The 14,607-nt window shown below is 44.7% G+C and overlaps 1 protein-coding gene across 4 annotated transcripts in view; it reads right to left on the reverse strand.

Moving 5' to 3' along the window:
• The window catches only part of AGL (amylo-alpha-1,6-glucosidase and 4-alpha-glucanotransferase), a 47,096-nt gene extending 36,615 nt beyond the window's left edge, over nucleotides 1-10,481 (reverse strand). For 2 of the 4 annotated variants that reach the window (XM_081914078.1, XM_081914081.1), the window contains exons 1-5: nucleotides 10,228-10,481; nucleotides 9,569-9,718; nucleotides 5,024-5,234; nucleotides 1,732-1,898; nucleotides 875-1,078 (exon numbers count right to left, since the gene is read on the reverse strand). In XM_081914078.1, the coding sequence (XP_081770204.1) occupies nucleotides 875-1,078; nucleotides 1,732-1,898; nucleotides 5,024-5,234; nucleotides 9,569-9,650 (664 nt within the window). In that variant the 5' untranslated portion in view covers nucleotides 9,651-9,718; nucleotides 10,228-10,481. The other 2 variants (XM_081914080.1, XM_081914079.1) reach the window with 2 other exon arrangements.
• Between the last annotated feature and the right edge of the window lie 4,126 nt (nucleotides 10,482-14,607).

Consider the following 14,607-nt stretch of genomic DNA (forward strand, 5'->3'; position numbering starts at 1 on the left):
CTGTGTGTGTGTGTGTGTGTATGTGTGTGTGTGACATAGGAGTGACAGAAAATAAAGCCTGGCCCTTGCATGGATATCAAGGAAACAGAGAAAACTGTCTAGGGAAGAACAGCACCTCTGTTGTGGTGCAAGTTGTTCTTCCTTAACCTAAAATTGTCCTCCAACATTGAAACTCAAGATCCTTTAGAACCTGGCATTCTAAAGCCACGAAGATCTTACTTTTCACTGAAGGTTTGACCTTTATAAACATGGAGCTCTGCCATCAGCGGTAAAAGCAGCCAGCCAATTGAACTGACAAAATGAGGCTACGTTCCACTTGGACACTTTCGTCAGTCTCTACTTAGCAGCACAAATGCTTCTATTTTTGCAATACTTTTGGCCGGTTCTGAAAATTGGCATGGAAATGTCCTCCACCCCACCACCCCTTTCAGAAACTGAAAAAAAAGAAAGGGCTTTCTTCTCTTGGGTAACAGTGACACAACATTTCGTGCTTGCAGGAGCTTTAACCCTCAAAGCATTTTTAAAACAAGTCAATTAAAAATGTTTAAATAGTTACAAATCTTAAGATCACCACCAAACGCCATCCCCTATTTTTTTCTGGGTTATTTAAGTAAAATACAGTTTTAAACAACACCCAGAGCCTAGAGTGAAATTTACTGCCTGGCTCGAACTAATTCTTAAAAATATATTTTTAAAATTCTCTTTTTATAACTCCTGGACACGACTGGTCTTTGTGAAGTTTCCACATGCATGCAAAAGTTGCTGGATACAAATGTGTGCATTTGTTAAGTGCAGTGGATAAGACAGAGATACAATTACCCTATGCATTTTCACCCTTGAGGTTAAATTCAAATTACAGCAAAAATGAACGTACCAGTGTGATTGTAGACTACATCAGTAATACAAAGCATATTCCATTCATTTTTCATTTTTTCCACTAGTTGTCCAAGCTCACTCCAAGAACACTTTTTGTTAGGGGTTGAAAAATCAGGATTTATTTCCAGCTGATCAGCTAATGAATAACATGATCTTGATAAACCAAGTTTCTGGACTGGTGTCAAGTGAACCATGTTGTAACCTACAAAGCAAGAATGAAATGTATTAACATGACACTTATAGTAGACTGGGCAGTCTTAAGTATTGAAGGCAAAGGACCCCTGGATGGTTAAGTCCAGTCAAAAGTGACTATGGGGTGTGGCATTCATCTCGCTCTCAGGCTGAGGGAGCTGGCATTTGTCCACAGACAGCTTTCCAGGTCATGTGGCCAGCATGACTAAACCGCTTCTGGTGCAACAGGACACCGTGATGAAAGCCAGAGTGCACAGAAACATTGTTTACCTTCCCACTGGAGCGGTACCTATTTATCTACTTGCACTCGCATGCTTTCAAACTGCTAGGTTGGCAGGAGCTGGGACAGAGCAAGGGGAGCTCATTCCGTCGTGGGGATTCGAACCGCCGAGCTTCTGATCGGCAAGCCCAAGAGGCTCGGTGGTTTAGACCACAGCGCCACCTGCTCCTTGCTGAGTACTGAAAGCAACACTTCATAAAGCATGTAGCAAGCTTGGTGAAGCCAAGCAGGTCTGGGTCTGGTTAGCATCCAAATGGGAGATTTGCCTGGGAGCCATGTGTGTATTGCCTTGAGCTCCCCGGAAGAAATAGGATATTTAAATACAGTCAGTCAATCAGTGCTATATACCAGAGATTTGATTTGGGAGTCAATGTGTTTATTACCAGATTCTTTTGCAACTCTAAGGCGATCTTCCCATCCATCAAATGGTCCCAGACACTTAGCCAGGAATGTCTGGAGTGTAACACAATCCAGGGGCAATTCATGATTGTCAGCACCAACACGCAAAATAGGATCCACAACTATGTAACCTCCACCGCTTTTCTTATCTCTGCAAGAACACACACACACATCTTTTATCAATACAAAAGCTAATAAATGCTGGAGTCAACCACCTATTATTACCAAGACCTAACAAGATATTTTCTGCTTGCTATTCTATTTTAATGTGCTTGCTATTATTTTAATGTCTTTAAGGGAATCAGAAAGCATTTACAGTACTTTGAAGCTCAAAGATACTGCTTTTTAAAAGAACCCTTTAAGCCTGCAAGTCTATACTCACTAACCCGGAAGAGTAAACCCCACTGTACTTAATAGATGTTTGTATATATACATAGAATTGTTCTTAAAAGAAGCCAAACATAGAATAAAAACTGTTGAATGGCTGAAATAGGAATGCTAGGAAAGTCAAATGCATTTAGCCCATGTTTTATAAAGAATTGAGGAGTTTCCCCCAGGAACCATCTCAAATTCACCTGTGACCTTCCTGACATTATGAGACTGTTTCCCTGCTGCTGCAATTATAATTATAAAGCAGTTTATAGCAGGCTTCCTCAAACTCACCCCTCCAGATGTTTTTGGCCTACAACTCCCATGATCCCTAGCTAGCAGGACCAGTGGTCAGGGATGATGGGAACTGTAGTCTCAAAACATCTGGAGGGCCAAGTTTGAGGAAGCCTGATTTATAGTGTTCAAAATGCTCCACATGCCCTGCATGCCTCTGGACCCCACCCCTCTAGTTGTGTTCAAGCAGGCCTTAAAGATTTTACTATTCCAAGTTGTTTTTAATTGAATAGGACGGCTGTCCACAATTTTAACTGCTACTGCTTTGATTTGTGGCTGGATGATTTACTGTATTTTTTGCTCTATAAGACTCACTTTTTCCGTCCTAAAAAGTAAGGGGGAATGTGTGTGTGCATCTTATGGAGTGAATGCAGGCTGCGCAGCTATCCCAGAAGCCAGAACAGCAAGAGGGATTGCTGCTTTCACTGCGCAGTGATCCCTCTTGCTGTTCTGGCTTCTGAGATTCAGAATATTTTTTTCTTGTTTTCCTCCTCCAAAAACTAGGTGCGTCTTGTGGTCTGGTGCGTCTTATAGAGCGAAAAATACGGGTAACTGTTTTAAATTATATTTTTTTATGACCCTTAACTGTGAATATCTCTGAGTCGCCCCTTGGTCCTGAAAAGCAATGATGAAAAAATACCCAAATAAATAAAATATTGGGGATCATAAGCCACTATTATGGCTTTGTTGCAGATTCAGGCTGGGACATGACAGCTTGCTCAAAGCAGACTTTCCAGCTCACACACAACCATTCTGCCACAAGAGATGTAAAAGGCTTTTGTTTTGTAAATTATGGAGATACAGAGCCTCTCCTTAAAAAAAGCAAGAATAACATGGGTGCTTTTTTAAGTATCTCTCCGTCTGAAGATTTATGCAAGCAGCTTGTAATCCGCACAGAAGTTTCCAGGATCTTCCTGCAGAGAAACTGTATGTATTCTGGGTCTCCTATTACATTTTCCCATACTGTATCCTCATAGCTGTCTGACTTGCAGGAGCACTTCCCTGCCTTTAGAGTAACCTGAGTAGAGAAGCCCAGAAAACGGGGCAAGGTCAATGAGCTGGTCTGGAACATGCACCCTGCACTCAAAAGGCAGCATACCTCAGGAGTATTGGTGCGCTTGGCTGGAAAACCAACATTGATGATATGCAGGTTTTAAAAACTCATTGTGGCGTTTCAAAAAGGAAAACACATAGAACCATGACATGCACAACTGCTGACCTCTTAAGTCGCTGAACTGATCTTTTCCTGGCATTTGAAGATCAGCACTAACACCCAACATTTATTGAAAACAAACCTAAAGGTTGTAAATACCACAGACTGCCTCCTAATATGACAAACCTAGCAAACAATATCTGAGAATTTAACTTTTAAAACAGTACTGGGATCTTCTTTTAAATGACTTATAAACAGATGTGGTTTTACATTTCCTCTTTGACGTTCACATGCAATAAGAATATGCCACCAATTTTTTTCAATATGAAGGACTGCATTTTCAATAAACCAGAGGTCTTCGTCTTCCTTTATTAGCAACTTCTCTTTACGTGTCAGCAATGCACACCTGAGGCTTGTGTGCCTCTTCTCACCTCAGAAAGAGGTAGAGGACAAAATAGCAAATTTAGTCTCTACGTATATAGTCTTGTTATGTGGAGTGCCTTTGTCAAACGTTATCTTAGGCCAAACTACATGTTACCTTCCTCGACTGGTTAGCAGCCTTGTCTCTTTCTCTCTCCCCGCTCCCAAATTAAGTACTAGGGAAGGGGTGGGAAAAGGATTCTCATTAGGCCTCCACCACATTGAGAGGGGAGGTTTAACTCTTCCCTCCCAGCTGTGCTCTCAACAAAAAACACTGCGTGTTGCAGTTAGCTCTGGGAGGGAAAAGGCCCATTTGTGCCAATGTGAATTCCCTTCTCCCCTGGCGCTAACTGCAGTACAAGGCCACATTTTCAGAGAGATCACAACTGGAGAGGAAAACCTCCAGCTTTCACATGTTGTGGTCCAATGAGAACCAGCCCCCACTGCACCTAGTATTTTAATTTTTTTTTTAATGACCAACATATATTGTTGTTTGCTAACCACACAAGAAAGGTAGCATCTAGTTTTGCTTAACTCAATGTCTGAGGGAGGCAATCAACACAGTAAGTCAATACACATATAGACCTAACTACTTGACTGTTCCCCATCTCTTTTTGAGGTGGGGGGGAGACACACACAAACCTCTGCATAGAGAACCAGCCTCCTGGGCTATCTTAAGGTTTGCGGCCTACTCCTCTGTCACACAAAAAGGACTGCCAGCAGGGTTAAGATGTGAACCACTCCCAATACAGTCGTACCTTGGTTCTCGAACAGAATGTGTTCTGGGAGTCTGTTTGACTCCTGGAACTGTTTGAAAACCAAGACACGGTTTCTGATTGGCTGCAGGGTCATCCTGAAGCCAATCGGAAGCCAGAGAAGCAGCTTCCAAAATCATTCGGAAACCGGAACACTCACTTCCGGGTTTCGAACGATCAGAAGCCGATTTGTTCGGGAGCCAAGGCGTCTGAGATCGAAGGTACGACAGCATAAGAAACAGGAGGTGCTTATGGTATCTTCCTCTGGATCCAACCATTACTTACTCATGACTAAAATAATACTGGTATGACCCAGAGATCTGGAGATCTAGTTTGCAGTATTTGTCAGAATCATCTTCTTTCCCAGTTGGGTTGTGCCACGACAGGCACCTGAACTTGTGACGGTTGAACCCTTCTCCAGAAGCTGGGTAGTTGGTATGCACGGTAACGTGTTTGCCTTGCAAGGTAGGCCCCAGACGGAACTGTAGTTCAAAACCTGAACAGAGCAAGACAGGCAACAGTTAGAGCGCAAACACCTGTATCTTAAAACTTATCAACATGGAATGATGAGCCAACTGCCAGAAAGGACTGCTGAGGAAATGGCTGGTTTGTTTGCTATGAGTTCTGTTTATCCACAGAGGAAAGGAAGGGCTGCACAGGTTGAAAGACGCCAATGTGGTTATATGCATTAGCTCTCAGGGCAGATGAATGCTGGAAATTAAATATTTAGACATCAACCAGCTCCATCGATTGAGCTACAGATATGAACAGAACGGTATAGTTGTTCACTCATTAAGAGCCACTAATGACCAAGGCCTAGATCTTGCAAACCATATGCGAGAAGGAGCCATGAACAACAAAGAACAAAGCACTCACACAGAGATTGTTTTCTTTAAAAATCCAGCACCACACAAAGTATCTGTTCATCCAAAACAAAACAGCCTTGGCTACTGTGGCCTCCAAAGCTCATAAAGTACTACACACAATTTACGAAATTATACAAGAGAGCAACATTTTATAACTGTTTCAAAGAAGATATGGAACTGAGCCAGCTCAAAAGCAATACCAGAATGAAGTTGTACAAATATATACATGGGTAGTCCATGATGATGAAGAAGAAGAAGAGTTTGGATTTGATATCCCGCCTTTCACTCCCTTTAAGGAGTCTCAAAGCGGCTAACATTCTCCTTTCCCTTCCTCCCCCACAACAAACACTCTGTGAGGTGAGTGGGGCTGAGAGACTTCAGAGAAGTGTGACTGGCCCAAGGTCACCCAGCAGCTGCAGGTGGAGGTGCGGGGAAGCGAACCAGGTTCCCCAGATTACGAGTCCACCGCTCTTAACCACTACACCACACTGGCTGCATCTGTTACATTCATTTACTGACACAGAAATGAATTGGTAAGCAGCGTGAAGATATTTGGGAAAGGCCTTTTCTGCAATGGCTCCCTGTCTGTGGAATACTCTCCCTAGGGAGGTTCGGCTGGCGCCTTCATTTTACACCTTTAGGCACCAGGCAAAAACATTCCTCTTTAAATAGGCCTTTGGCTGATTACATCCAATACCATCTTAAATGTGTTGTGGGGTTAGTGGTTTATTTTTGTTCTTGTTTTCATCATGCATTTTGCGTTTTTTTTTAATCTTATGTTTTTGTGTTGTGAACCGCCCTGAGATTTACGGATAGGGTATGGTATACCAATTTAATAAATATTGTAATAATAATAATAATAATTTGTTAAGCCTAAGGTTCTTTGCCTTCATAACAATGTCTATAAAAATAAATCAAGATCAGGTCATTTGTGCTTTTGCTACAGGCTTGACAAGTTTGTTTATAGTTTGCTAAACATAGATCGGACTGCAGAGATGTTTGCTGCTGATATCTTATTCCCTAAAACCCATGCAGACTAAAAATGCATAGCTCATATTAGTTACACCGTCTATCTGTTAGTTCTTTCTGCTATGTGGAAGTGCATGGCTTTTTCTATTTTAAAAGTTTTCCCAAATCGTTTTTTTTTTCTATCTTGCAAAGCAGAAATACAGACAAGAACTAGCTACATTTTCCTTCACTGTCATAGTGCATTGCCCTTGAGGTGCTCCCCTAGCCATTTTCCAAATTATAAAATCAAAACACCTGAGCAAGTTCCTAGTTTTAGAGGAGCACAATTTGTTGAATTATTTTTGGTTCTGGGTAGTTGTTGAGATTACATTACTATTTGGGGTCAATTTTAACTGCTGTTGTTTATTGATTTTGTTTTATGGATGTGGGGAAACCACTTTTGAGACTCATAATTTATAAATGAAAAGCTGGAATTTAAGAAAATAAAAATTCAATAAGTAACACATTTTGAGGCTTCAAAAGTTCTTCGACATTCAGCAATTAAAATTCTCACAGCCTGAACCTAACCATGCTTTATGTTTACTTCTTTTCTATGGAGCCTGTTGTCCAGTTTGTGTACTTGGGATTCTATGCTTTACAAGTAACATGGGGGTAAGTCTCATTCACCTGAATGGAGCTTCCTTCTGAGCAACAGATAGCCTTGTTAATGTACAAACGAGCACCCAAGATGTTACAGATAAAGAACCACAAATGCTTCAAACTACCTATTTCCTAGCCTACACGATCAATTAAGTACAGTGGTACCTCAGGTTAAGTACTTAATTCGTTCCAGAGGTCTACACTTAACCTGAAACTGTTCTTAACCTGAAGCACCACTTTAGCTAATGGGGCCTCCTGCTGCTGCTGTGCCGCTGGAGCATGATTTCTGTTCTCATCCTGAAGCAAAGTTCTTAACCCGAGGTATTATTTATGGGTTAGCGGAGTCTGTAACCTGAAGCGTATGTAACCCTTTGGGTTACAAACACTTCGGGTTACAAACTCCGCTAACCCAGAAGTAGTACCTTGGGTTGAGAAATTTGCCCCAGGATGAGAATAAAAATCGCATGCTGGTGGCATGGCAGCAGCGGGAGGCCCCATTAGCGAAAGCGCGCCTCAGGTTAAGAACGGCTTCGGGTTAAGAACGGACCTCAGGAACAAATTAAGTTCGTAACCCGAGATACCACTGTATTATTTTAGTGTGTTCCCTGTCCAAGACTGCAGAAACATCTCCTGCGTAGAGGAGGTGCAACTTTTAAAATCTGGATATGACTTACTTCTGAGTAGGTATGGTTAGGATTGATTGCACTGTAAATTCTACTGAACTGAACAGAGCTCACTCCCAGCTAACTGGGGCATTCGTCTGCAGCCCTAAACGTTACTGTAGCTGCATGGTAACCAATTTTCTGCAAGTGGGTGCTTAGCACTTGGGATAACATTTATGCAAGCCAACTCTGTGGACTTGGCTTCCAATTCTGCAGTCAGAACCCACGCACCAGCCTCTATCAACAGCAGCTCCAGTATGACTACGATAACATTTAATGCCCCCTCTCTTGTGGGGGAATGAAAGTGCATTCCAATTTTTCCCTAGTCTATGTCATTCACCACCACATCCAAAACTGCCCTTCTTTACATTCCAAACTTTCAATAGAATCTTCTTCAAAGTTACAACAGCTTAAACTGTCATTGCACTTCCTCCTACAGCAGATGGGCCCGACTGAGGTCAGTTCCTGTGTATATCCCTCTGAGGACTGCAATCCTAGCATCTTACTTTCAGGGTCAGAACGTTCTTCCCATGTTAGAAGATGGCACATCCATCATAAGAAAAATTAGCTGGAAGCCAATCCCACTAACTGCTTAGAATTACAGCAGAAACCTTGGTAACAGATGTCCTTGATGACAACACTGGCAGATTTACAACTAACTGCAAGACTATAGCCATGTTTAGACACAGCTGCACAAGTTTATTCAGAACACACTTTCATTGTGTTCATTGGGAATTATTAAGGGCACATTAAGATGCCATACCTCCAAGGCTAAGGGTTCAGTGGCAAACATGTGATTACTAACTCTGTTCCCATTACAAAACAGAAAAACAAAAATGAACTGGCAGGTGCTAAGCACAATTTGTATGGCAGAAGTGATAGAAGTGGCTAATGTTTCCCTGCTTATTGTACCCCTGCCATTCCTGAGCTATTCTCTACCCACCCTGTTTCATGCAGCGAACAGTACAATTTGAGAGCACCTCTGCTTATTGTTTTAAAACAAAGAAATCGTGAACTGTTCACTTTGACTTGTTTGCCAACACACACTTAGTTTAGCCCTTAAGCGTTTTTGTTTTTTAAGAAGAACACTGCAAGCCTGGAGCCTCCCATATAATTAGTCAGTTTATGACCACTCAGAGGAATGCTGTATTCATAAACCATTTGCAAAGCATGGAGCAGCTTCAGAAAAATTAATGGATCATATTGACTTCTTTATGCATTATGCATACTCCTCAGCCAACTAAACTCTCATTTCTTAAATGGTTCCACCCACCTCTCCCATTGCCTCTTTGGTCTGTTAAAGGACTGATTTATTTATTGAGGTTATTTATAATGTCAGTGGTCACAGTCCCAGCTAGATGATGCACCTAATTTGTTTCCTTCAAAGCCTTCCTCAAAACCCAACTTTTTTCACAAGACCCATTTCTTAACTCCTGGCAGCCATATGTGATCCATTTACCTAGAAGTAAGCTCCTCTGTTGCTACAGTTTGCATGCTGACTGTGTGTAAGCTGCTTGGGGCAGAGGCCTCTCCATTTTTAAAAAAATCTATTTTTTCCTCTGTAAAGCATACATCAATCTCTGTGCATAGGAAAACAGGACGAGATGGAAGAGTTAACAACTGTTTGAGTTTCCTCTTGCACAAGGATCCAACGCAACTTGTTAAACACACAAGCAGCCGCCTGGGACACTGACCTTGCTCCAGCCGGAAGAGGGTCTTGTCCAGCTTTTCCATGTCGTTGAGAAGAAGCACTCTTGTCTGCTTACCGTGGGGCATCTTGGCTGCCTGGATTTCTCAGCCCTTGCAGGCCACAGAGATTAGCTTCGGAAAGAAAGGAGTGGCTCCTAGGCAAGCAAAAGACACATACACAAAACACATAAAAGAGCAGCGTTTTGCAGCAGGCAAGGGAGGAGATGGGCGCATGCAGGGGTCACCTTGAAAGTACAACTGAAGAAGTCACCCAGGCACAGGGACACTTACATTTTTCACCCACCCCCTTTGCAATAAAACGACTCGGCAGAGAACGGTGTCAGAGGGCCGAGCAGGAGGGAGGTGGGGGGCCGGTGTGTGGGAAGGTTGCCAAGGGCGCGCAAAAAACCCCTTCTCTCCCAGCCAAATCTGGCGAGCCTGCAAAGCACCCGAGGACCTCCGTGCGGGTCTGCAGGAGGGCGCTGTTCCTCTGGGGCCTGAGGGGCTGGCGCCTGTCACTCTTTCTCCTTTCCACCCCCCCAACCACCTGCCCCACATACCACAATGCGACCTGCCCCGGCGGCGCCACTGTAGAGCCAGTCCCCCCCTATTATCCCCGCCTGCGATTGTCTATAAATACGGCGCGCGGCCTCTCGCCACTCACCCGGAGACGCGGCTCCTGCGCGCAAAGAGGGAGGCGGGAGTCGAAAGAGAGACGGACCGGAGAGAGGGAAGGGAGGGAGGAAGGAAAGGAAGAGTGAGGGATGCAGCCCCAAACGGGAGGAGGCTCGGCCTCTGCAAGGCAGCGAATAGCCCCGCCTGCCTGAAGGGCTTCCAGGAAGGAGGAGGCTGCTGCGCTCGCCCCGTGCAGGGAGACTGGCTCTAGCGGCGCCGCAGGGTTGCTCGGCTTCGCCTTTGGCATGCTCTCCTCTCCACGCCCAGCGAGAGCTGCTCTAGCAGCAAAAGAAAGGGAGGAGGGGAAAAGGTGGAAGAGGAACTGCGAAGCCGAGGGAAGTCGCCGCAAAGGCCGTTGCAAAATGCGCCCTTGCAAAACAGGCTCTTCTTTCCCCGGCTGCCGGCTCTGCGCTCCGGCTTCCTTCAGCCCCGGGCGGCGTGATCATTTGCCATCTTATGTTTTCAGATGTGCTGGAAGCCGCCCAGAGTGGCTGCTACATGGGCGGGGTACAAGTAATAAAGTGGTTGTTGTTGTTATTATTAGGAGGGTACCAAACTGAGCCAGGTTCCGGGCTGGGGACTGTGGGCCTCCTGCGGTTGCAGGACTACAGTTCTCCTTCTTCCTAGCATTGGTCATGCTGGCGGAGGCTCATGGGAGTTGGAGTCCAACAATGTCCGGAGCTGCGCGCGTCTGTTCCCTGCAATTGCAATTTCCCCCGAGCGCCACGGTGCATCGCATTGGGAATGCATGGCGGGGACTCCGATAAATGGCCAGATTGAGGAAGTGTGGCTCTTCGTGCTGTGCACTAAGTTGATATTCTGTGTTTTCTCAACCACAGAGATGGGGAAGGTGGTGGGAAGCGGGAGCGAGCGCAAGCACCCTGGGCCAGTGTTGCCAATGTTTCCTTTTAAGATTTTTTTCTGGTGGTTTCCAATGATCTGACTCTTCGACACGCATGGAGTATCTTACCTTTTCACGGGACCTGGATGATAAGTGCCTCTGAGCACGTGCAGAAGTTTCTTTTCAAATACAGTATGTGCGCAGGGCTGGCCCGAGTCATTTTTGCAGAAAATAGCACCTATGCATAGTCAAGGTCCATAGTACCAGAGGTGAGCAAAGTTATTTCGGCAGCTGAGGCATAAAATCTCAAGCATTCTCCCCTAGAGGGGGGAAAACCCGCCAGTAATAAATAACAAATAACAGCAGTCTAATAGTCAGTGGCGTAGCGTGGGTTGTCAGCACCCGGGGCAAGGCAAGTAATTTGCGCCCCCTAACCCGTGGATTTGCGCCCCCTAACCTGTGGATTTGCACCCCCTAACTCTACCCTACCCCCCAGATGTTGCGCCGGCCCCCCTGCACCCCGCACGCTACGCCACTGCTAATAGTAAGCAACGAAGAGAAGGGTCACGAAGAGTCAGACATGACTAAACAACAACAATAGTAACCATATGATGTTTCTGAGGATGTGTAGTATGCTTTCCCAGAAGATTGGTATATCTTTGTAGGTGCCCTCTGCTGCAACATTTTCTTGCAGACCCTACTTGGTTTTTTGTTTTTTTAAATTATTTACTCAAAACCACTATTCATAAAATAATCTCAAAACGGTTTACAACAATTATGCATAAAACCATACAATAAAAACTGCACATTTTAAAATCTGGAATCGGCTTCGCAGTTCTGAAGTGCTGATGCTCTCAGATGCTCATCTGAATCTGTATCCACCACCCATGTGCTGGTTCATGACTAGGGACTTCCAGATTTCACGGTCCTGTCCCCATTACCATTTGCCGATCGCCATGGGACTCTCTTGGGTTTGGATTTGGGATGGGTTTTGGGAAGACGCGTGAATTTGTTTTATGTCTGTAGATCAGTGCATGCCGACCAATGCACAGTCTTTGCAGTAAGGCTCTATTCCGATGGCATGAGTATCACGTGACCAGTAGATTCTTATCTACTGCGGCCTTCATCTGCCTTCACAGCTGTTGTAACACACAGCTTGTTACCTTCCACCTATTTTGCCTTTGAAGATTTCTGGGATCATTCTTTGTCTAGCTCCTCCCCTTTGACCTTACCGCCTTGGGTGACCCTGGTGGGAGCATGAGACTCCCCACGGCTTCGCTCACAAGGATTGCGCAATAGGATTGCGCAAGCCCATTCACCATGGCAAGGTGATGATCCAGCGACAACAGCAATAACCGTCTACTGTCAATGACAGTCTATTATCAAAGCCTGAATTCCAACTGGGTAGGGCCAGATTCAGGGACGTGGGTGGCACTGTGGGTAAAACCTCAGTGCCTAGGACTTGCCGATCGTCAGGTCGGCGGTTCGAATCCCCGCGGCGGGGTGCGCTCCCGTTGCTCGGTCCCAGCGCCTGCCAACCTAGCAGTTCGAAAGCACCCCCGGGTGCAAATAGATAAATAGGTACCGCTTACTAGCGGGAAGGTAAACGGCGTTTCCGTGTGCTGCGCTGGCTCGCCAGATGCAGCTTGTCACGCTGGCCATGTGATCCGGAAGTGTCTGCGGACAGCGCTGGCCCCCGGCCTCTTAAGTGAGATGGGCGCACAACCCTAGAGTCGGACACGACTGGCCTGTACGGGCAGGGGTACCTTTACCTTTACCTAGGGCCAGATTCAACTAACTGAGCATGCTAGCAGAAGCCAGTGTGAGTACAGTGATACCTCAGGTTAAAGTCGCTTCGGGTTAAATCTTTTCAGGTTGTGTTCTGCGGCGACCCGGAAGTAAAGGAACAGCTTATTTCTGGTTTTCACCGCTCGTGCATGCGCAAACTCTCAAAATGACGTCACGTGCATGCGCAGAAGCGGTGAATCGTGACACACAGATGTGGGTTGCATTCTGCTCAGGATGTGAATGGGGCTCCGGAATGGATCCCGTTCGCATCCAGAGGTACCACTGTACAATATGGCTCCCCCCTTCCCCCCCCCCATTTGCAAATCTGCTCTGGAGGGAATAACCCCCTAGAACAGTGGAGGAAGAGGAGATAGTTCTGTCCGGCAAGAAGAAATGTTTGTAACGATGGAATAATCATCACAGTGTGACCCTAAATATCTCATCGTGATCGGCCCATTCAAAGTAGCCAGACAACACGTTTAGGTTTATACTCCAATTTGCTAGGCATTCATTGCATTTCCAATGCTGGGTTCTTAATCTGTGTTCACAAAATAGACTTTATCCAAAATGCATACAGTGGTACCTCGGGTTACAGACGCTTCAGGTTACAGACGCTTCAGGTTAGGCTCTGCTAACCCAGAAATCGTACCTCGGGTTAAGAACTTTGCTTCAGGATGAGAACAGAAATTGCGTGGCAGCAGCGGGAGGCCCCATTAGCTAAAGTGGTGCTTCAGGTTAAGAACAGTTTCAAGTTAAGAACGGACCTCCAGAACGAATTAAGTTCTTAACCCGAGGTACCACTTTATTGCTGTTTGATGCATTGTTTCTCAAACTGGACACTGATTGGAGTCTTTTAAGTCATTCCCAATTTGTCTCTGGCCAAGGTATGAGCAACTTTGCATAGACCCTCCTGGTGTGTCCACAAACGGAAACGAATCTGACATTATTGAAGCCATGCTGATGTGAACAGTTAGGGAAGAAAGAGCTGTACAACACATGGAGCGGAGGGGGTAACAAAATCAGTGTGTTTTAAGAGAAGTAGCATGAGCACGCCACTAGTGCTTCTAATCTAACTGGAATCACAAGATCACAGCTTAAAGGTTTTTGCTGCAGCAGACTCAAACTACCATCTCAGGATATTGAGCAATACATGCCTCTGTGTTCAGTTTCTTGCTGTGAATTATGTAATCTGAAACACTGATTATTATTTTTTTGCCACTACAATCCACTTAGCTTCTTTCACAGCTTTGCACCCCTAGTTTCCTACTATTTGCAGCCAGCCCTATAACAGAAGCAGTCCAGTTGCTCACAAGTGTCTCAGCGATGAAATATTTTTAACTACACTCTGCAGAGAAGGTCAGTAGTCAAAGGTCAGTCTATTTTCAATACTCAGAGGTGTTTAAAAAAACCCATCCTGTTCTCAAATTACAGTCACTTTGGTGAGGTGTTTTTTATGTTTGCAAGGACACCATACTGTGGAATTAAAATGGTGCTGAAATCAGAAAGTGGAAATAGATAAGGAGATACTACGGATTGAACCTAGGTCTTCTGCTGGTATAAATTTGATTAACCTGAAGTACTTTGAGTATAAGAACATCATATCTACTTGTGGTCATACTTTACTACTACAACATCTGCTAGAGAAGATCATATCCATGTTTCTATGCAAAAAATTGTCACATGAACTTAATTCCAATTATACAAGAATAATTACAATTATTCTTACAGCAATGGCAAACA

This window comes from Podarcis melisellensis (assembly GCF_964234715.1).
Source record: "Podarcis melisellensis genome assembly, chromosome: 6".
Classification (NCBI taxonomy): Eukaryota; Metazoa; Chordata; class Lepidosauria; order Squamata; family Lacertidae; genus Podarcis; species Podarcis melisellensis.